Source organism: Xiphophorus maculatus, chromosome 1 (assembly GCF_002775205.1).
Source record: "Xiphophorus maculatus strain JP 163 A chromosome 1, X_maculatus-5.0-male, whole genome shotgun sequence".
Classification (NCBI taxonomy): domain Eukaryota; kingdom Metazoa; phylum Chordata; class Actinopteri; order Cyprinodontiformes; family Poeciliidae; genus Xiphophorus; species Xiphophorus maculatus.
Genome location: NC_036443.1, coordinates 11,546,153 through 11,569,103, shown reverse-complemented (window position 1 = coordinate 11,569,103; position 22,951 = coordinate 11,546,153). Strand labels below are relative to the sequence as shown.

At 39.2% G+C, this 22,951-nt stretch overlaps 1 protein-coding gene across 1 annotated transcript; it reads right to left on the bottom strand.

The window, feature by feature from the left end:
• Positions 1–1,398: 1,398 nt before the first annotated feature.
• Positions 1,399–21,851, bottom strand: LOC102219670 (N-terminal EF-hand calcium-binding protein 1-like). Its single transcript, XM_005808931.2, has 12 exons — positions 21,393–21,851; positions 16,091–16,115; positions 11,224–11,332; positions 9,953–9,978; positions 9,675–9,772; positions 5,868–6,126; positions 5,716–5,795; positions 4,902–4,955; positions 3,381–3,493; positions 3,140–3,217; positions 2,919–3,010; positions 1,399–2,122 (listed from the first exon to the last, which is right to left on the bottom strand). The coding sequence occupies exons 1-12, from the start codon at positions 21,507–21,509 to the stop codon at positions 2,094–2,096; spliced, it is 1,080 nt and encodes a 359-aa protein (XP_005808988.1). The 5' UTR covers positions 21,510–21,851; the 3' UTR covers positions 1,399–2,093.
• Positions 21,852–22,951: the final 1,100 nt, after the last annotated feature.

Genomic DNA, 22,951 nt, shown 5'->3' with positions numbered 1-22,951 from the left:
AACGCAAAACTCAGTTCTTAGTTCTGAAACTTAATTGTGAAAAGGGAGGTGATAGTTAAAACGTTTGAGAGTCACTGATGTAAATTTTATTTCGAAAGCCATAAAAGTGTGATGTGATGGTCCAGACATCCCTGCAGAAGCCCCGCTGCCACTGAGAAGAAAACAGCAGCAGGAAGGGCTTATGATGTGAGATCTAAAGTGGCAGAAACTGTAAAGTCTTCCTGTCTTCACTATCTATACTTCCAGCAGTTTCTGTAAAAAGAAAAAAAAAAATCTTTCCATTTACTGTACCACTTTAAGATGAAAAACCTGGACATTTCTTTCTTCTTTTCTGTTCTCAGATATTGCAGCATGTAAACACATTCACAAATGTGACAAAACATCAAAACTACTGCACAAACTGCATCATAAAGTTTCAATTTGTCCTTTTCTTCTCATCAGAAATCAAAGTATGTCGAAATTTCTGCAGTGCCTTATCCTAATGAAAAAAATATGTCTTTCTCATGCACTAAAGTCCCACACAACCTGCCTTGAATTTACAATAAGATTGTGTGAAGTGTGAAGCGCCTCTGTCAGATAGTAGAAGGGTTTTTTTGAGGGTGGGGGGATGAGCTGAGCAAAATGCCTCCAGGTGCACATCGGCTTTGAAAACCCAAAAATCAGTAGAGTTATGTAATAAGCCCGTCATTGTTTAAAGGAGTTCAATTACTTTCTAGAAGTTGGTCCAAGTTTCAGGCTGATGAAACAGTGAGCCCATATTAGCACATTATTTCAGACAACCGCGAGGGAAATAAAATGATTTCCATTTTTATTTGTGAATTTGCTGGTTGTTTCACATGAATTTAGTCCGTGCATCACATAAAAGAACAACGATTTAGTCCTGTCTTTCATTTAAACTTTAATTCATGCCAGAAAACAAAACAAAAGAAAAAAACAAACAGAAAAAAACTCAGCTAAAACAGAATCGATATAAAACACAAAAGAAATGATAAACACTCCAAGTAAATGAGTGGCCATGTTTACTCCCCATATTAAACCTCAACTTTCACATACTAATTCAATGTACGTACACCAGAGTTATACCACAGTTACATCAGTCCTACGGCTTTTAGCTACTGTACACAAACTGGGGTTCTTTCTAGCATAATAAGACACAGAACAAGTCCAGCAGTATTCCCAAAATAAAAATTTCTTATTTTTTAACGTCTAAATTCTGTTGGTAACACACTACGTATGTAGAGTAATGGCTTTTTACTTATTTAACGCTGAGAGTAACGTTTATCTGGTGACTTGTTCTCCACTAGGATATCTCTTAGCTTGTTCATAACAGCGGATTGATTTTACATTTTACAAAGAGACGATCAAAAAATAAAAAAAATTTCATTCTCCACAATAATGTACATGTTCCATATAGATATATTTATTAAAGTGCAAGAGTGACACAGATGATAGGTGTTCAGATACAGGTCATAATTATTCAATAGCTATTGTCCTATGAGATGGCTGTCTGACCTATCTGTATAAAGGAGGAGACAACAACGCACAACAGTACAAGGAGAACACCAAAGCACGAGATTTATTTTTGTGTGTGTTTTTCTCTTACTGTGGAGGAAAAAGCAGCGGATGGACTGGTAAGATTTTATTTTTGCGTCTCTTTTTTTCTTTGTTGTGCCATTGCTGTCATATCTATCTACTGCAAGATGCAACTCTGAGAAAAAAAGAAACAAGCATTCAGAGAAAAAGAAGTCATGCACATCCTATTTTAATCATCTCTCTTGTGTTTCAAAAAGGTAAGTAGATTGAAATGTGCCAGTGAGTCTGAAATGAGCATTAGGCTTTCGATTGCCCAGTTACACACTGGTTTACCTCTTTTTTTGTGGCTGTTTTTGCAAGCTGAGATTGTTGTTTGCGTCATAGTATTGCACATTTTTCTTGGCTGTCCGTTTTTAAAACTGAAAATGTTACAAAAGCAATCCCGGTCATGCCAGAAGGGGGGAAGGGGGTGGGGGCAGGGCTTGGTTTCAAACCAAAAGGACGCAGAGGAGGTTCCTTCCTTCTTCTGCTTCCACTGTGTTTTGAGCAGCTGTGTTTGTTCAATTGTTGTTCATGATCCACCAGGAAGCTGGAACATGAAGCAATGTGTTAAACAATAATGAGAAAACACCTTGCAACAGGCAGAACGACAAGCAGAATCTTCTAAAGCTAACCTGTGTACAGTCACCACGATGTTCTACATTATTTGGATATTGGGATAAAAATGGGGAACATGTCCAATTCTGGACATGTTTGAGGGAATACCACAAACTACATGTTTACGCTGAATATCTTGAAAACGATCATTCTTCCTGTAAACACTTAACAGCAATTGTGATAAACCTTTATCGGACCAAGTCAGAGCTTCTACCTCATCCTCCCTCAATGTGGCAGTGAGTCGTTTTTCCTTGTAATCATGAACAGGCGCTTTGTTTTGCTTGTGGCTACCCATAATCCCTGGCGTTGTGTTCACCTGAAGCTTACAAAGACCGGAGTTTTTTTCTTCTAGCCAGAGAAAAGTGCAGTTGCACGTTCACCTTCAATTATAGAAGGCTGGTGTGAATGGGGCTTAAATGAACATACATATCTTTTCGTTTCAGGCATTGGTTTTATGAGTTTATAAAAATCCAAAAAGTTGACTGCCACTGTGATGTCAGTGCCTCACTTGGCGACAGAGGGTCGACTTCAACCACCCTTCACATTTAAGTCCTTTCAGAAAGCCAACGTGACATTGAAGTCCTGACTTGGACTGTGTTTTTTCCACTAGTAGTGATTAGTTGAGTCAACTAATATAATAATAATTTACTGAACACAAACTATGCATTTTTACCCACAATCTGTATGGTTTCTTTCAGTAGGCAGAGATTTCTTTTGTCAGTTTGTACCTGGGAGAAGCATAGTGGAGACTATTTCTGGCTCTTCCAGCGAGTCGATGATGCAGCGCTGAAAGGTTTTGCTGATGGACGACTGCAGATAGCTGTAAAAAAAAAAAAAGAAGATGAAAACTATCAGTAGTGCACTTCATAGTGAATTTATTAGCAGTTCTGTGCACTTGGCAAATGTTTGTATAGTCCAATTGGAAATAAAAAAAGGGAGCACACAGTACCTCATCCAGGAGAGACGATCCTGCCAGAACTCATACATGATGAAGCATGATCTGTCTGGCAGGTTTTGGACTGAAACGCTGTTGACAACAAGAATAGAAAAACAAAAAGAGAGAATGAGGGCAGTGAGAGTGGTTCTGGGTTGTACATCTTCGAGGACTGGAGCAGTTGGAAATGGATGCATGAAATCACAGAGAGAGATCCTCAGGCGAAAACAGCACAGACGCAGAAAGGAGGACATACTGTAGGTTGTTAAGCTGGCTGCTGGTGGCATCTGTGTAGATTTTGAGAGCTTGCTGGAATTGCTCCACGTCTCTCTCCTTCACAGACATCTGCCTCTGAACCAGAAGAATGTTCTGAGGAGAATATTGAAAAACGATGTCAACAAACAATGAAAGGGTATTAAAAGTGGTAGAAATTGAGAAAATTCTCACTTTAAAAATGACTTTCTCTTTGACGATTGGCAACAATTGAGTTTTCGGTTGTTCTCTTTCTTATTGAGACTTTCTAACCTTCGTTCACAGTTTACCTAAGATATGCTCACATTTTTGTCTGGGTCACCTTTTTGAAGGACAGCTGCTGCACCAGACCAATATCTTGGGCAAACAGATTTCGTTTTTTCTTCACAGTCTTCATTAAGTCATCCATTTCTTTTATTTTGTTTATCTTACAAAGGGAAAATGGCTGGAAATTGCCAGAACTTTCAAAAGCGTTTAACTTTTATTTGGTGCAGCATTAGAAAGCAGTTGGACTTTATTATGAGCAAAAAAACAAAAAAAAACTGCTATATTTAACAGTCTAACAGATCATCATAAACCAAATCAGTCTTACTAGTTAGGAATACCATATCAATCACATCTTTTTCTTAAGTCAACAACTAAATTTAGAAAGTAGAAGAGCACATTTCTTCAGTGTTCATAAATATTCAATGTGTGGAAATCGGTGTGTTAGGAAGGTCAATCGAGAGCCTTAACATTTCCTGATTCATCCATTCCAAAGGCAGCGTTGATCTGTGTTTGGGATTATTTTAAACAATTTGAACTCAAGGATCCGCCTTAGGCAAAAAGAGAGTTTATGTTCAGGATCAACACAGGAGCCACCGAGACTCAAGCCTAATATGAAATGGATGCTGCTGGAACACCAGTTTCACTGTCAAAACCAAAGCAAATTTTACAATGTCATAGTTGACCAAAAAAGTGGTAACTGCTACGTTTGGGTCACGTTAAAGTATTTGACTCTTGACTCTTGTAAGAAAAGACAAGAGGAGTCAAGGTGAGATTTTAAAATCAAAGATTGCAATCGTAGCTGACAAGAGAAATTACTCAGAAATGACACCAACTATGCAATATTAAGTCTCTATGAAAAACATGCACTGGAAAGCACAAAAATCTTACAATTTAAATAAACTCCCAAGTTTTTTTATGAGGAGTTATGAACTATCAAGCCAGTTTCTATCGGGAGGAACCTATACCATGACTGAAATAAGCAAAGAGTTTTGCAGCTTGGTATGGGAAATTTATCCAAATCTTAATGGGTGCCAAGATCAGAGAAACCACAATACATAAAAAGAAAATAACAACAAATGATTGTTCTCAAAACTTGACATTTTTTTGTTGTATCATCACTCCAGCCTGCAAAAATAACCTTTTGTATAAATCATTATAAGGCCAGAATTGATGTGACCACAATTTCCACAAAGAGTCCATGCAGATCTTTTAGCTGAAACATTTTGCACAAAATAATCTGCAGACGTTAAAGACTCACCGATTTATATGTTCCTGCCAAAGTGTCTTCGTTAAGCGGTTCAAGACGTGGACTCTGAAAACGGAGAACACATTTTTCTTTATGCTGTGTCGCAAAAACACAGATTTCACACAATTCGAGTCAGCCCTCCAGTGAATTATGTTAAAATTCTCCAGTGCATAGCAGAGCTCTGTAATGCCATTATTACCATGCTGGAGGGCGAGCGCAATAAATCTGATATCTCTGCTCTAAAATCTTATCTAAGTTTTAAATGGATGCCTAAAAAAATAAAATAAAATAGATCAGCACTGCAAAGCTTTTTTCTCTTAAATCATCAATCTGCTTTTCACTTAATCTCCACACAGTCTGGAGTTCATATACATAAAAAAAATCTGCCAGGCATGTTTGTATGTGTCATTGTAAATGTATTTTGGCAACATCTCGGATGTCAGATGTTTTGAAGATAAACTGTGCATCTGAAAAAAAAAAAAAAGACAAACAGTCGTGCTCAAATAGTTTCTCTAACATTGTTATTGGTAACAACACAGCTCGCATTGAATTTTTTTCTCCTCCAACGCAGCTTTTGGCTGAAACTTAACGTCTTTCTGGCACATTAAACTCTCCGGCTTAATGGTAAAACTCCAGAAACGTTGCAATGAAATGCTCAAGCTGATCTTTATGCGACTGCTTCCTGCCACGTTTCAGTAGCAACATAAAAGATCGACTTATTAGGCGTCTTAAAATAGGATGGCGCTAAATACAGAGTGAAGCTCTTGCTTTGAGACAAGAAAAATACTGCAGTATAAATTCTGAAAAGAGCTGATTTCCCACCAACCTCACAGTCCAGTTTATCCATGAGCTCCTCCAGCTGGTTAATCTGGGAGCCCCAGTGGTTGTCCGGCTCCACGCTTACCCCTGACACCAGAAGTAGAGTATTAGCACAGCAGCGAACCCGTCTTGGTCCGTTTCCTTTCTCTCATATTTCACCTGTGGTGAGCATCCCGGAGTAGGGGTCCGTGGGAGAGAGACACATGTTCTTCTGGATGCGTCGGTTGGGCCGCTTGGCGACCCTCTGGATGGGGAGGTCCTCGGGTTTCTTCACCATCCTCCTCCCTGTGCAGCCGTGGTCATGGACAGCCTCTGTGGCACAATCCAGGGAGGACTGCAGGGACTGAAGCTGGGAGGAGGTTTCCCTCAGCAGGAAGCGAGTGACAAACTGGCCAAGCACTGATGAGCCTTGATACTCCTAAAACCACAGAGGTAAGGTAACCTTTTATTATTAATAAAATAAATAAAAGAAAAAGCTACAGCCTTGCAACCTCGAATTTGTAAGTTTTATCTTTAAAAATACAATTAATCTGCTATTTTCTTTCTTCTTTTTTTTTTTTTTTGATGAACCCTAAATGAAAAAGGATTTCTTACATCAATAACACATTTCTGGCTGCTTCCTGCCATCATCACAAATTGATGTGGGTAAATCAAAGGAATAATTAATTTCAAGGACCTTAAGTTAATATTTCAAAGATAACATGCAGACAACTGTTGGAAAGCTACATTTGAAGAAAACGCTTTGAACTGGGCAGCACTGAGTTCTGAACTGATTCCCAGTAAAATCTTTAGAGAGTTTTTATGTTTCAGTGCCAGGGCAAGACAGTTAATGTGATACTTCATTTCAAAAGGAGCGACTGTCCTTCCTTTTCAAGTACTTTAATATTTAACTGATGGAATAAAAAAAACATAGCTATCACCTAAATGCTTGTATTAAGAAAACTATTCAAAAGGACAATAACAGCTCCTATATTTAAATACATTTCCACTGGAAACTACTTATATCCACTGAACTTTTGTTAAATATTCAAAAAAAATGGAATGTACCTTGAGATTTCACATAATAGATCACATAAACACAAAGCTTCCAATTAATTGGAAGCAAAATAATGCAAAAGTGCCTTTATTCACCCTTTACTGTGATGCCTTAATACAAAATCCTGTTCAAACAATTGCTCTAGAAGTCACCAAAAAATGTTTATAGGGTGGATGTCTGTGGGTAATTCAACTTAGAGCACATTTGTGAACAAACAGCAACATGAACACCAAGGAACACAGAAGACGGGTCGGGGAAAAGATGTGGATACGTTTAAAGATTATTGGTCCGATCCAATAAACAAAAACAACTTGGCACTACTTTCCTGCCAACATGGACATGGCCGACCACCTAACCTGACAGACAGGAGAGCATTAATCAGTGAAGAAGCAAAAAGGGCCATGAAAACTCTGAAGGAGCAAGTGTTTGGATAAAGGAACATTTTGTTCTGCGTGCAAAACACTAATTGTGAGAGAAAACCAACACCTCATTTGGGCCTGAAAGCACCATGCCTGACATGAAATATGGTGAGCACGTCACCAATATGGGAATATTTTGTCTTCAGCAAGATATTAGTAAAGAAAATTGGCAGAGCTACAGGGCAATCCTAGAAAAAATACTCAAAGCTGCAAATGACTTGAGACTGAACTCTAACAATTAAATATTTAGCATGTGAATGATGTCCCTTTTTACATTACCAACGATTTAGGAATGCAAAGCCAGCGAGATTTTATAGATTTATTTCATAAAGGAACACAAGATCTCAGCAGGATTTTATGAAGCTCCAGTGAAAAGGCTGTTTCAGTAGATAATACATTTTTCCCAGCACAGTTTTTGTCAAGTAATGAACCCCATCATTCTCACTTGCAGCCAGTGGTGCAACAAAATTGAGTTTAAAGGGGGGGAAAAAAAACAAATGTTGGAGAACTGTTTGAAAAATGATGATCGAGATTGTTAAAACCTATGTACTAGTTTGTCTCAGCAGTGACAAAGCAACAAGACATGAACGACTGACTTTTGTTCTTTCCTGCTTTTCCCCTTCATTTCATTTTGAAACAAGTGAGCAGCTGCATGAAGGAGGAAATATCAGCTGTATGCAAAAAAATAAACGATCATAAATATTTTTTTCTATATATTTTTCTAAAATGCAAAAATGCCTGGTGGTATCTTAGCACATCTGAAGTTATAAGTTAGTTTGTTTATTTTACCAACCAAGTCCATGCAAGTTTGTTGAGCAGATGGCTAATGCCTATCCCCAGTGCTCAGCTTTAGTACAGGCTTAGCAGCTATTACATTGGTAATAGCTGCAAAAGGTAGGGCATATCCTAGAGGTACCTCAAAGTTTTCTTCAAAAACTTGGACCTCAAAAAGACTAAAAATAAGCTCTTCCCCTCAGGGCTAAAGAAAAAAAACAGTTTTCTGACCAACTATCAGCAACATGAAAAATGCATGAGATGGAAGACGGATGGAAGAAGAAAAAACGCTGCCAGACAAGGAGACCATGTTGGAAATGTAGAGAGATGGAAGAAGAGGCAAGGAGGGGGGGGAGAGTGAAAAGCACCCTCCAGAGTACAAAAAAAAGAAAGATACAATCAGAATACAAGAGAAGAAGAAAGTTCAGACATGACCACAGGTCTGTGTTCCATTTCTTCAAAGGAAATCTGACGTCAGTTCAGCTGAAGCGTTCGTGCGGGTTGTCTTTGGTAATTATCATCTATAATTCCCTGTTACCCATCATCCTCTGCAGTGAAAATAAACTGCTGCATAACACTGGATGAAAAAAACAAAACAAAAGGAATACCTCATTATAACAGCCAAGCATCTGTCTATTCGCCATCCGAACATGACTCTCCTCCTGTGCCAAATACTAAAATTACTCGCTAACTGGCTCTGCACAGAGGGCTGCTGAGCATCAATGCAAACCGGGCTTAGCTATTGATTACGTCTTTAGGAAAAGTTCTCTGATGCTAATCTTTTCTGACTGCACCTTAACCCAGATGATTACAGCCCTCTCAATGGGCAGACGCATAAATCCATCGCTTCATCTCATGGAATATGATGTGTTCGGCTCGACTGCTCCTCAGCAGGATTTCGTGAGAAACTAATTAGCATCGAACAGAAACCGAGGCTGGAGATTTTATTACATACCAAGTCTTGTTATCTGAAAATGCAGATATGTATATATAAAAAAAAGGTGTTATACCTTGAAAATGAATGGGAAACAACGTTTTCTTGATTTTACAGATGAATGAGAAGTTAAAACAAAGACTGGATAACAGCAAACACAACTATGTGATGGTGGAGTTCTGATTGGCGGGAAAAAAAGATTTGTTTCTTAGCTAAATAATGATCATTCGGAATATGTAGAAACTTGCATCAGATTTGATGAACATTTAAACTCAAAGAGGAATGTGCTGATGTCCCTCATGTCAAATATTGTACCATGTATTTAACAGTTTTGGTTGTCTGTGTTTTCCCTCTGATGGGCCTCATAACGAGGAGATCTTAAGGTGAGGTCATTCTATTTACATAGCACATTTTCAGCAACAAGGCAATTCAAAGTGCTTTACATGAATTAAAAGGAAATACAAACAAAAATAATAAACCAAAGGAAAGAACAAACAAAGAAAAAGAATCTAATAATGTTAATCCAAAGTATATAAACTAGATACTCTGCACTAGATAAAGCTGCACATTTTGTTAATCATACTATAGCTCATGTTTGAAAGTATTGTCACTTAGGAAAAGAAGTGCAGACTAAATAACAGATCATGCTAGGCTGCACAAAGTTGACAAGTGGGTCACTAATGAGCAGCTTTCAGAGGAAGAGAACGCCAATGGACATCCTGAAAGCTCTTATGTTATGTTTCTGTGAAGATTTGACAGGGAAAATTCAGCTCAGCGACCTGACAAAAGCTTTAATCACCTACCTCTTTAGTTTTATCCATGGCCTTTAAAATGGCCACGTTCAGCTTTTCCAGTGCAGACAGGACATTGACATATTCCCCCAGGTGAGGAGTGAAGTACGCTGTGGGACAAAACACTATAATTAGCCTATCAGGGGCATTTCCAACAGGCTTGACTGATTACCTCTCAAATGGAGATTAGCTGACTAGTCATGATCAGCAATACAGTGAAGCTTAAGTTGGCAACATTTAAAACTGTTTGTTAGCAAAGTTGTTATGAGAAGGTGAACAAGCATCATTACCTGAGAGCTTGTCTATGTCCAGGTTGCTGTGGAAAGATCAGGAGGTGAAACTTAAAAACCTGCAACGCTTTTTATAAGTTCTGTATTCAGTGAAACGAAGATTAAATGAGGAAGACTTTAAACAGGAAACCTCTCGTCATAAACAATGCCAACTCTATATATCGATTTATATTTGATGTGTATTTTTGGTACGTTTTATTGTTTTTCTTTTTGTTTTACTTTCGATACTTTGTTTTTTAGTTGGTATGCCCTTTTATAATCACATGCTTGCTGTGACATTAATTGCCCATTTGGGGACTTGAATAAATCTGAATCTGAAACCCCTCAAAAGAAAGCATGAAATTAATATTTTTGCCACGAGTCTGCATATCAAAAACACAATCGCCATAAAAAGATATTACAGATACCATCATGAAGACTGTTAAAATAAATGTCACATCAGAATCAGTAGGATTAAATATCTCTTTTCTGTTTAATAATAAAAAAAAACAATTTTATCTAAATGCTGTGAAACTGTGGTACAGTATTTTACTCAGGATTATTGTCAGAATATACTACCCAAAAGTGTCATGTGAAGAGGAAGTCTATCTACCACTTTCTAATCGGCCGCTCATCTGTATTTTTGAACATTTCTGTCAAAAATAATGAGCTGCTCCATGGGTCGCTTCAGGCTGACAGCCAATGGGGCTCCTGCTAATGGTGCTGTGACTCCTGGCATATATCAGGATTTCAGCTGTTTGAAGTGATCTCTCTCAGTCCATTTCCTACTTTGTGCAAACTCACTGTGTCCTCAGTTTTCCTTTGTTATTATTTTAATGTTTCCTTGCAGCGTCTACTTCAGTAAATGTTTTTTTTTTATAAGTCATGAGAGAAAACCCTCTGTGTGCCATCAGGAAGTAGCGACAATGAGCCGATGCAGTCACGTGGCCTTTAACTGGGGTCTAATGACCAATCACTTACAAACCAGTTTGATAGATTGTTGCACAGTTGGAGCAATAAATTGCTCATCTTGTGCAGTTTTTCTTAGTTGCAACAGAGAGTGAAACTGGCAAACACATAAAGTCAACAGTCTGATGAAATGTTTGTATTTTTTTATGTTTGCATTCTTCACACTGCATTTTAAATAATCATCCAGAATGTAGGCTCTCTGTGGATATTCCTTGCTGAAGTGAGGAATTAAAGTCTTGCAGCCAGGCAGCAAAATAAAAAATAGAGAAGCAAAAAGCAGAAGAGCTGGATGAGATCCAAACAGGAGAGCTGGAAGAGCTTACTCTGTCTGCTGCCTGTCGATGGAGTAATACAGCTCCTGCATCTGCTCGTCAGTGAGGACGCCGTCAGCGAAGTAGGACTGGAATTCCTCCATGGACAGCTTGCCATCGTCTGCAAGGAGACCAACAACCAGACTGTCTTTATAATGAGGCCTCAGCAGCTTTATTCGGTTAGCAGTGCCACTTTCTGAGATACACTTGTTAATCCCATCAATCCTTAGCTTGTAAGACATTTTGTAATGGAAAAAAAGGGAAGAAAAACAGAAAACTTAGAACACAATTCAGCTGTGGCGTTGAAAGATTGGATTATGGCGGAATCTATAGCTGCAGCTGGGAGACGAACCTATACGAAGAGATTGATCTTAATTTCTCTCATTATTTCATGTTCCACATCATGTAGGAGTAAATACAGTCTGTTGCATCTCTGACTCATCATCTAACTCCTTCAGAGGCAGAACATTGGTTTGGTTTCGCACCCGATAAGACGCCCAAAATACAGAGCAGCTCAGATGGCACGTTACACAAGCGTTCACCGTTTCTTCGATCGGCGCTCCAGCAGAAACCCAGAGCGTAGTGCTGTACATACACACAGCTTATCGGTCAAAACCAGGCAGCCGTGTTCTGCTGAGAAATGTCGCAAAAAATGTCAAAAACAGTAAATATTAACAAGCGGTAAGTGTGAATGTGCAGTCTGTTCTGACCCAAGAGGGCGGGGAAAATTAAGAAGCAGTGTTGATTAACTGTTGGCTCGTCTTAGGATAACTCTTCTTCTTTCTTCGGCTGTAAATTGCATCCCCTAACCCTTGACTGCATCAATATCTTCTAGGCGAGGAGAGAAAGCAGCTGCACAGCCTCACTTTATATGCATTGGTTTTACACCAATGCAGTGGGAGCTGTGCAGCTCTTGGAAGATGTAGACTCAACTAAAGAAGACTGGATGGAGAAACAACATCAAAAGGTGATTTAAGGGTTTTTAAGCTTTCTCCTGTCAGTATTACAGTGCATCTTAATTTCTGCACACTAATTTTACTAACTTCTAGCTAGCTATCGGTTTTACAACTGCTTCTATGATTTTAATCTCTTTCCTGGTGATTTTGTGTAAAGAACTGTGGATTGTAACCTTACCCTGCCTTCTGTTTGGATTGGTTGGATTTTCAGTGGAACTGTATAGGATATGTGTCATATTCAACATATTGGGGTTGGGTGGTTGGGGGGAGTTCGGAAATGATTTATCTTGATCTCATTATTATTACAAAAGCTGAGCCTGTTATCATGGCTGTGTAGACGTTAGAGAGCCAGTCTTTTTTCATGCTAAAATAAGCCAGTGATTCTAAAGAGGGCAGGTGTTGTTGTTGTTTCACAGATAAATATTGTACATCCCAAAAACTCGATATTTTAACAGGGATGCGTAGATTTATATTCACTATGCTGATTTGTATTAATAATGCATCTTAATCACACTTTCTCCACTCTTTTGACATAAAACACGATTTATGTCCACACATTCAGAATGAGTGGAAAACAGTTAGCCAGATGGAGAGACTTGCTCTTTCAAAAACATGCTGATGTTGCTGCAGCTAATCTGAGGGAAGCTTTGTGTCTATGCACCAGCACCTCTTTAGGGAAATTAAAAGTGTTGTCTGCAGCAGCGGCGCGGTGGGTTACCTACCTGCCTCACATCGCCCTGAATAAAACCTGCAGCTCAAAGTGTGGCCTGACAGAATAAAAAAGCTCTTTTTGCTATTTTTTCCTCAAGGATCTCTTGCGCACTTCCCTTAGGACCTTCTACAAAGGCAGCGCTAACGATTCAGAACATGCATCAGAATAATTCAATAGAATATTAAAAATGTAACACAATAAGGTTCCTGACTTTGAAAGGATGGGATCGGAGTCAGTCAATACTTTATTAGTCTTGAATATTATGAAAAAATATTAAGAGCTTTCTGTGCATGTCGCTAAAGAGTAAAGAAGTCTAAGGCTTTAATGCAAATCGAATGCAGCTTTTGAGTTTGACAAACAGAGTTATTTTTTAAGAATGTTCCCTTTATAAGTATATTTTATTATGATTTGTAATAGTCAGTTTAGTTCTTGTAAAAACTTAAATGGTTTTAAATTGTATCTTCAGTTAGGTCGCTTTCCCCCCCACACACATACAAACACACACAGACTTCAGAGAGGAGGAACTGACACTCTACTGCAGCACTGTGCGTTCCTGCAAAGCTAATGGGCAACCAATATAATATGCACATCCTGTCCTTCTTAGCAGAATAGCAATAGCAAAAGGCAATGTTTCAGTGCTGATGCATAAAAAGACAAAAAAAATCAACAGGCAGAGTAAATCCCGCAGTTAAGATAATGAAGAGTGCAATCGAGATGTACTTGAGCACGCTGGTTTCAGCAACTCATAGCCAAAATCCTTTCTAATTTATGTCAATCTAAAACCTTAAGAGATTAAGAAAAGCTGAAAGTTTGCATCTAATCGGCTGCCATCTGGAGCTGCAGCATTTCTGCGTCCTGGGAACAACAGGGAAGCAGGAGGATAAAACTGAGACCTCGCATTTGTTGTTCGCTTTTTGCACTGAGATATCTCACCTGTACCGGGAACAAATCTGTTTTCTAATTGTGCAATTTTCTCAGCCGTAGTGCTGCGATAAAGCTTTCGCCCCTTTACGTAATTTCTTCTGACATTTTCGGCCACGCTTTAATGTCTCACCAAGCTGGAGCTGCACAATGCACGAAACACAATCCACTTTGTCATTTCAGTGGGTGAAACGTTGCAATCGGAAATGCCTGCGAGAGGGCAATACTTTTATTTTTGTCAAGCTGTAATGTTTTAACTGAGATGTATTCAAACTTTGCTGGCCAGTTGGTCAGTTGGACGGGTTTCCACTGACCTTCATGTTCACACCTGACATAGATTTTGTTTCCTAAAGCCCAGGGAAACAAACAAACAAACAAACAACATGTGGGGACATTGGGATAACTTTTTTTTAAAAAGGACAACAATAACCTACAAATAATATGGCAATGCCATGTCTTCCTCATATTTTGCAACCCTTGCTTTTGCTTAGGTGTTCCCTCTGATATTTTAGTGGTATATTTTTAAGCTGTATTTTAAGAAACCATCTCAAAGGGTTTTGCAGCATCTCTCACATCTCTCCTCGTTTAGAGATTTTAATGTCAAAGCCTAATCATTGGCTTGTCAGTTTTTCATGCCTGTTTTGCTTTCTCTGAATGATAACTCAGGGCAAGACTGTCAAAATAAATCATAATATCACTCATTACTCTTGTTGCGTATCGGCAAAAAAATAAAAAAAAACTCATTTCTGTGCAGGATCACCGAGTGGATGCTTTGTGTTTCCCATGTTGCTGCACTCATACGGTTCACTGTTTCTTTTAAATCCATAATAAAGGCTGCGAGGATATTAGTATGTTAGCCAGTTGTTGTTATGTTATAAATGCATGGCACTCCAGGCGTATTATGGCGGCCTACGCAGAAGCTTCTGACTAGAGAGGCTGTTTATTTGCATTCTTTGGGTGCAAGGATCATTGAGTTTAAAAAGAGGAAAACACAGAGTGAGCTCTGCTGCAGACTGATGATAACAACCTCAAGGACGCAGGAACATTTCCCCCTTTTTTTCAACAAAGAATGAAAAACAATAGCTTGGTGTGAGTGCTAAACTTTAAAACCTGTTCTTGATTTGCCTAAACTGAAAACTTCGACCACAAAGTGATAATGCAAGGACTCAAATCCATGCAGAGAAAGGAGGAATCCGACCTCCCTCTTCTTTTATCTGCACACAAAAGCCCTGGTGAAAAAAAAGAAGCAGCTTTTATTGTCTTCATCTATAATTCACAAACGACAGAGTTTTCATCTAACGGCGTATCGCTAAAACGCGAGCCCCAGACGACCCCTGCTCAACGCATTGCATTGAGCATTGCAAATGCTGGATGTGTTGCGTAAAAGCAAGAATAACGTTATTCTCGCTTTTACGCAACACACCCAGCATTTCTCTGGAGGAAAAGCGCGCGGAGTTCGTGGATGCCCCATGAGCATTAATCACTTGCCTCCTTTCTGCGTTTCGCTACAAGTAGGATGCAGCGCATGAATAAAAAATTAAGAGGGAAAAGATTTCTCTGTTTGTCAGCGCGGATTTTTTTACGGAGAGCTAAACGCCCCGTGTTTCCCTATGAGGAGGAGACGATTCTTTGAAGCAAAGTGGCAACGCTCCAACAAATTATTCCAGCCGAAGAGTGAGATGGGAGAAGGGAAAAGTCTCAGGCGGGTTTCATTAGGAGTTAAAAATTCTGCTGGGACGCCAAATGTTGTGCATTAGCGTTGGTGACGATTTGCGTACAGCTCTTTGGACCTATCTGCTCTAATTCTACATTGCCTTGCGGAAGTATTCGTTTAACAGCTGCTTACGTTTCACACAAACAAGCTTCAAAGGATTTTATCGTGCTTTATTAATATGTTTGTTTTTTTTTTACAAATAAGTACCCAAACAGCAAGACGTGGTGTGTTGTTGAGAATACTTTTCGTTAGCAGGATGGAAGACAATGGAAAGATGGATGTAGCTAAATGCCAATCAGAGGGCTGTAAAAGTTTTAAAACTGGGTCAGTAGTTCAGCTTGTAGCAGGACAGCAAACCTAAAAGCACATATCATTCTCCATCCACTTCAAACGTTCACAAAACGTGCAGCTCTGCATCTGATATGGAGAGCAAGAGGGAGGGTACCGAGGGCACATACAGAGGAATAAAAAGGTTTCACTTCTGAACAAAGTTCTTCTACAGATTTTTAGCATGCAAAATTACTTTTAAATATTATGAATCTCTTTGCCCGTCAGTCCAACTGGGTGAGAACTCACCGTTTTTGTCCGCCCGACAAAAAATCTGCAAGAGGAAATAAAAAAAGGATTAATAAAATTTGAAGTTGACAAAAAAAAACATGCATACCACAGAAAAAGCATCTACATACTTCAACACAAGCTTGAAATGTAAGCTGTGGTGTAAACTGAAGGATGTAGGAGCTGGAAGACACGGCCTGCCACCATAAGAGGGAGCGCCACTTATTTAAGAGAAAACCTAAAAAATGTCTGGTTAGTAATCAGCATTGCAATTATCAAACCTTAAGCATCTTTTGGAAATGTCCTTTTTAATTTAGGTATGACACATATTGTCTTGCAGAAACTTAAAAGATACTAGCCCTTTGATAAAGGTATTTTAAAACAGGATTAATCAAACATCTATTGGTTCTATTTGCTGTTTTTATTGTATTCTTTTGATTATTTTCTTTGTTCATGCTGTTATTATTTTTGTGTATTGCGTTGTTTGTTTTGTGGGACTCTGCTACAGTATTTGTAGGTGCATTTACAGCAATATTGTACGCTCATTAATACGCGCTGCACAAAACAAATAAAATCAATTCCATTTAAAAGCTCCTTGGTGATAGAAGAATACACTTTTTTTTGTTGCCACCACAAACTTTGGGATATTTTGGGACTGTTGTAATAGACCAACAGTCTAATGCGTAGCTCTAAATGAAATTCAGAACTTAAGAAGTCATCTAATTTGTAAATGTATTTTTTTTTCTTGTGAGTAATTCAATCTCAGTATAAATACAGTAGTTCTGCACAAGCCTTCAACATCCACAGCCCATGTGGGAGGATCTGTTGACATGGTAACCATTAGTCGATGCACTCCACAGAACTGGAGTAGAAGGAGCGGCAAGAAGCATCATGGTGGAAAGAAAGTCAGAAGTCGTCAGCAGACAGATGGTTTATACCTTCTGACCAACTTGCAAAACATTTTCTGAGGGGGGAATAAGTTCACATGGTGGTGGCAGCATTATGCTGTAGGGAGGATTTTCAGGTATTCCTGGAATAAACTCTTTTCGAGGCCGCAAAGGATCTGAGTAGGAGAGCAGATCTAAACATACGGCCAGAGCTGCAGGGAATGGTTTGGATCATAGAGTGGAGTGGTTCGGTCAAAGTCCAGAACTAAATCCGACTGAAAATCAGTGGCGAGACACCAAAATTGAATTTCACAGAGGGTCTCAATATAATCTGAGCTACTTTTTGCAAAGAAAGCCAAGCCAAGATCTCAAGAACTCAACAGCATAAATACTAATTCAACTTCGACACTGTATCATACATGCATAAACAGAAAATAGGATAATCTCAGTGAGTTCAGTGAGTCAAAAATTCTTCATCTCTAAAATAAGTGAGACATCACAGGAAATGAAAATCTGACATTTTCATACAATGCAGAAGAGCTTCAAACAGATACATCTCACGCTTTCTTCTCTCTCTCGACACTAAAAATGTTCCCACTGCTTCAAAATGTCTCCACAGTTCTGTGATCAACCAGTTCAAAAGTGACATTGCTTGTTCATTAATCCATGCTATGAACTTGGCCAGAGAAACATCCTCCCTCACACATACCAGGACACTAAATCTAAATAGATGCTAGATTGTAGTGTGTGTGCGTGAATGTGGGTGGGTGTGTGTGTGTGTATGAAATGCAAGATCAAAGAGACTGTTTATTTCCAGCTTTTTTCCTCTCTGCTTAGTGACTTTGAGTGAACCTGAACAGATCAGTGGTGGGTTGATTAATTTCATCATCAAACGGGAGCCTTCAAAAAGCACGACACCCTTCAATTTCATCAGTTTCAAGACTAACTTCTGCCTTTTTCCAGTTTCTAGAAATAGCAATATCGTGAATTAAACATGACATAAATGATAAACAAAGAAGATACTTGATGATGTGATCCAGACATCAGCAGTGCGTGTCCATAGGAGTACATCAGTGGCTCTGTTTAGACTTTGATCAAAAGTGAAAAATAACAGAGCAATATTTAACAAACATAATAATAATAGGGCTGCACAGTGGCTAAGTGGGTAGAATTTTTGCCTTGTAGCAAGAAGGTTCTGGGTTCGATTCCTGGCCCGGGGTCTTTCTGCATGGAGTTTGCATGTTCTCCCTGTGCATGCGTGGGTTCTCTCTGGGCACTCCGGCTTCCTCCCACAGTCCAAAAACATGACTGTTAGGTTAATTGGTCTCTCTAAATTGCCCCTAGGTGTGAGTGTGTGTGTGCATGGTTGTTTGTCCTGTCTGTTTCTGAGTTGCCCTGCGACAGACTGGCAACCTGTCCAGGGTGAACCCCGCCTATCGCCCGGAACGTTAGCTGGAGATAGGCACCAGCACCTCCAGACCCCAGTAGGGACAAGGATGTAAATAAAATGGATGGATGGATGGATGGATGGAAGAATAATAATAATAATTTTAAAAATGCCAGGTTTAGGCTCATTGTTGAGGAGTCACATCTTAGAGCCAGCAAGTCTACATTCCAACCATTTCTTCTAAGACTTTTATATAAACCATTATCAATAATTGCGAGAGCTGAATTCTGCTAAACATTTTATGCCACTGCACTAAATTACTTTAACTTCTGGCCTACACAAAACTGAGGCTCTTAAAATGTCATAAGCTCTGTCACAGTGAACAATAACGTCAGCTATTAATCTTCCTATTTAATTAAAGTTTTTTTTCTTAATTATCTTGAATATGTTTTGTTAAACTGCTAAATGCAAAAGGTTACTTGCGGTTATTATGAACGATACATTCAACAGAATGGGATCCTAGAGAAGAAGCTCTACAAAAGTTTAAAGAGTTAAAGATGACGTTCCATTTGAACACATCTGACACAATATAGGAAATGAAAAGGAGCCAAGATTAAAATTTACAATTAGTATCAAGCTTAAACAAAGGAAGGCATGAGATGTTCAATAATAAAAACATTTTATTTGTACTCTTATTTCTTTTGTTTGAAATATAAACGAGGGAAGCACCCATAATACCTGCGTGTTGGCAGTTTAAACTGAGAAGATGCTCGGTTTGTTCTGCAGGACGTAGCAAACTGGTTCAAAACAATGCACAATGGTCAGTTGCTTTAAAATTGTAAAAGGATTTACAGTAAGTTAAGCCATGAATGTTTTCAGCCAAATGGGGTTGAGTTATGCTGAAGCACAAGCACAAATTTCAGTTTGGGTGCCACTACAAAATCGTACCACGTATTAAAAACAAAACGTTTGAGCTATTTTTAAATAAAAAACAACACTAGTTTGTGTTGGTCTCTCACATTAAATCCCAGTGAAACACGTGAAAAACTGTGAAAAGGTTCAAGATTTATCAAGACTTTGTTCAAATTCTCCATTTTCAACAAACTACAAAATCAATTAAAACGACCACTGACTTCATCTTTCTCATTCTGACTGAACGTAATCGCTGTGTCACAGTCACAGTAATCACCTACCATAAATGTGGCTCTGTGACAGATTCGGGCTACAGCTGGCAGATGATCTGCAGCTGCCCTCTGCAGCCTCCTGTGGAGTGACAAACTGTAGGAAGCCCTATCGCTGTCAGATCCCCCCCACAGGAGCTCCGAGACCGCATCCCACCCGAGACAGCTGACAGAAAAGCTAACAGGAAGCTTGGACAAGCGAACATGAGCCAGGGAAGAAATCTGGGAGGAAGATTCAATTTCACTGGACTATTTCACGCCTGACTCGAGGGATAGACAGACTTTGTGCTTAAACTGTATAATTATGAAGAAAAAGTAGCAAAATAGGGGATAGGTTCTCAGATTTATTTATTAGGTTTTCTTCTGCTTTTGTAGAAAATCATATCGTAAAGCACAGAATGTAGAGGCAAAGTATTTTGCCAAAAAAAATCTCATCTCAGGGATGTAAAGAGGATTTATACCAGAATGTTGGTACAACCAATCAATGCTTGCAATTAAAACAAGACAGACTAACAGGTCTTTTCACAAAGAGGATGAAACAACACCAAGAGCTTTTTTTATCTCTTTTGGGAGCTCTGGAGAGACTGAAAACCTCACACTTGCCTCAGTTCCCTGTGAAATACTGCAAATATGTGTGTGTGTGAGGGGGCGTGGGTGTGTGTGTGTGCTAGGTTGATTTAATATTGGAAATCTATCCAGTGCAGCTCAATTTCATTATTTTTGGAGTGGCAACATAAAGAGCTACATGAAACAGGTCTCCTTCCATTGAGAATATGTGAAAGTGTCTGTTAAAAGCAACAGGAAAAGCCCATATTCATTAGCAAGTTTAGATGGTTGTGAAGAAATGCAAGGCCGTAGGATGGGGATTGAAAATATACATTTAAACCAAATGCTCACTCACCGCAGACTGATTTTCTTTTCATATGCAGTAATCCGCCTCGAGGGAACTGAATTACATTTACTGCAAGCAAGCAAGAGTCTAAAGATAGGAAATGATGCTGATGATAGACACTTGGCTCTTTGGTGGTGGATCCAGTAACTAAACTGAAATCGGCTTAAATTAAAACAACAGAAGAAGGAAGGAGGTTTTAACGAGTATAAGGAAAATGCACTGGTAATAGTTGGCTCTCTCGCGGTGCATTCTGTAAATTAAAACAAATGAAATCAACTTTACCGAAATAAAATTTGGAAGCCGTGTCTTCGGGAAATTAAATAAACTTTACTGCAAGTCAGCTGTTTGAAGATTGATGGCACGGTGCAGATAAACTGTTTCCTCTTCGGTGGTGCATAAAGTAAAATACAATAAAAAAAAGGTTATGAATGACTACCTTTCAGAGGACTAAGCAGATGAGCAGCAAGACATTTCCTTAGTGGCGATATCCTGTTTATACCCTAATAAATAATTCAAAACGTGTCTGCATTTAAAAAGCAGCTCGGTTGGAGCTTTTTTTGAGGGAGGTTCCTCATAAAACATACATGTTTTACAGGCAGATTTTCTGGTGCAAAATCATCATTAAGATTCTTATTTTCACGTAAATAACCTGACAAGAATAACGATGCTGAAATCGTTAACACGCCAATTGTTTTCTGCGTGCTAGATGATCCGAGTCGGACGGGCGTTTGTTCTTAATGCACTCACCTTTCTTACGTAAACGTGTCGTGAATGGGCCGTGTTTTAACTCGGCAAGAGCCATTCATAAAGAGAAGAGTGAAGGACAGTGAGTCAGGCGCACTGCACGGCGAGGAAACGACACCTCGACAGACGGACAGAGGCTGAACACGTTTCGATAAGGACCCAAACATGCACGAGGCTCAACTGAAACCCGTCTGCGTTTCAAACGCTGTGACATCTGATGTGTTTTACTTACATCCTGGAATAAAGCGAAGCCTTGGTTCTGATTGTAGTCGAGCTCCTGCTGCTTTCTTAAGTGGTCGTGCTTGGCGGACTGGAGACACATGGTGATCAGCTCCGTGCAGGCCAGCATCTCGATGCTTCAATATTATGCTTCTGATAATGGAGGGGGGAGAAAAGAAAGAAAGATCGTCCTGTTTCTTGTGCGCCGTCTAGATGAAGAGCTCGTCCTTGTGACAGAGGGTGGTGGGTGATGCTGATGAGGATGATGATGCTGCTGCTTGTCCTGTGTGATCCAGTCAAGAAAGAGATGGAACCTTTTGCTGCCCCCTGTCTGCCAGTCGGTAGCAGCAGAATTAAGAAAATAAAAAATAAAAAAATAAAACAAAAACTCCGCCTCCGGAGGCGGCATTGATTCAGGAGTCCGAGAAACGCAACATCTGTCGGCGTTCTAACTATCTGTGCTACCCATTCATCCGTCCTACCTTGTGGTAATGCGCATGCGCACATCGATGCTAAGTCACATACTGCGTACTCGGCAGATTTCTTATAAATACATCCTACCTGCGCACCAGCACCGACATAGCTATCTTTCCGTGCTACCGTAGGAAAATCTGACGAGAAGCAACTTTGCGCGTGGGCGATTCATTTCCAATGTGGACACAGAATGGGGTTCAGTTCAGTTCAATTCAAATTTATTTAGTCAAGGACAGCACATTAAACAGTGCTACATGTGGGGGGGGGAAACAGAGAAACTGTTGTTTTGTGCGTAGGATTTCTAATCTACGCACAAAATTCATTTCTTTTGCACCTTTATTTAAAGACTGTAATATCAAAAGTTAAAAATTCCTGTCATAGACACAGACACGTGGTGTCCCCCATCTTACTCCTGGGCATATAGTAGACAGATAGAGATAAAAACAGGCGAACCCTGCAAGAAAACGTGATAGTAACAAGTTTGGTAGAGGACTCAAATGCATCAGGACAGAGGCAAACATGGAAAGATTAAGAGTTTAGTGAAGAATTGGATGTATTTACTCAGAAAGCCACATGGAAACCAGGATGACAGGAACAGAATATTGGAGGCAATGGCGGTTTCTGATATGGGTGTCCGCCCAGGGCGTCATCTTGTGGGGTCTGAAATATGTACTTTGTGTGAAGGTAAATTAAAGAAAAAGAATGGAATGAATACAGTCTCCGATGTATAAAGATTACGCTAGTCATTGCCTTTTTAGTCTTTCTAACAAACAGAAATGATTTGCTCAGTATGTTACGGTATTGATCAGTTGCTTTTTGTACATGTCCTAAACTTGTCAAAACATCTTTATTTTTAAATCCTAAAAACTATAAAATTAGTTTTTAGCAAGTTGTAGACCATATTTAAAGTGTTTTAAAAAAACAAAACACATACACATTCATCTGTTTTAAATTAGGCTGTTGTGATTAAATGAAGATTACATTAAAAGTCGTCTGAGATTGAGCTTTTCTTTTCAGTGGCATAAAATCCTTCATTATGACATTATCACTTATTGCCAGTCCCAACTGAAGCTGGGTAGGTGAACGGCACATATCTGC

Excerpts from the sequence above, each read along its gene's own strand:
- LOC102219670 (XM_005808931.2), bottom strand. The coding sequence starts at position 21,509 with ATGCTGGCCTGCACGGAGCTGATCACCATGTGTCTCCAGTCCGCCAAG. Across the intron at positions 6,127-9,674 it reads CCATGGATAAAACTAAAGAG|GAGTATCAAGGCTCATCAGT; the intron begins GTAGGTGATTAA and ends CTGTGGTTTTAG. Across the intron at positions 4,956-5,715 it reads TGGATAAACTGGACTGTGAG|AGTCCACGTCTTGAACCGCT; the intron begins GTTGGTGGGAAA and ends CTCCGTTTTCAG.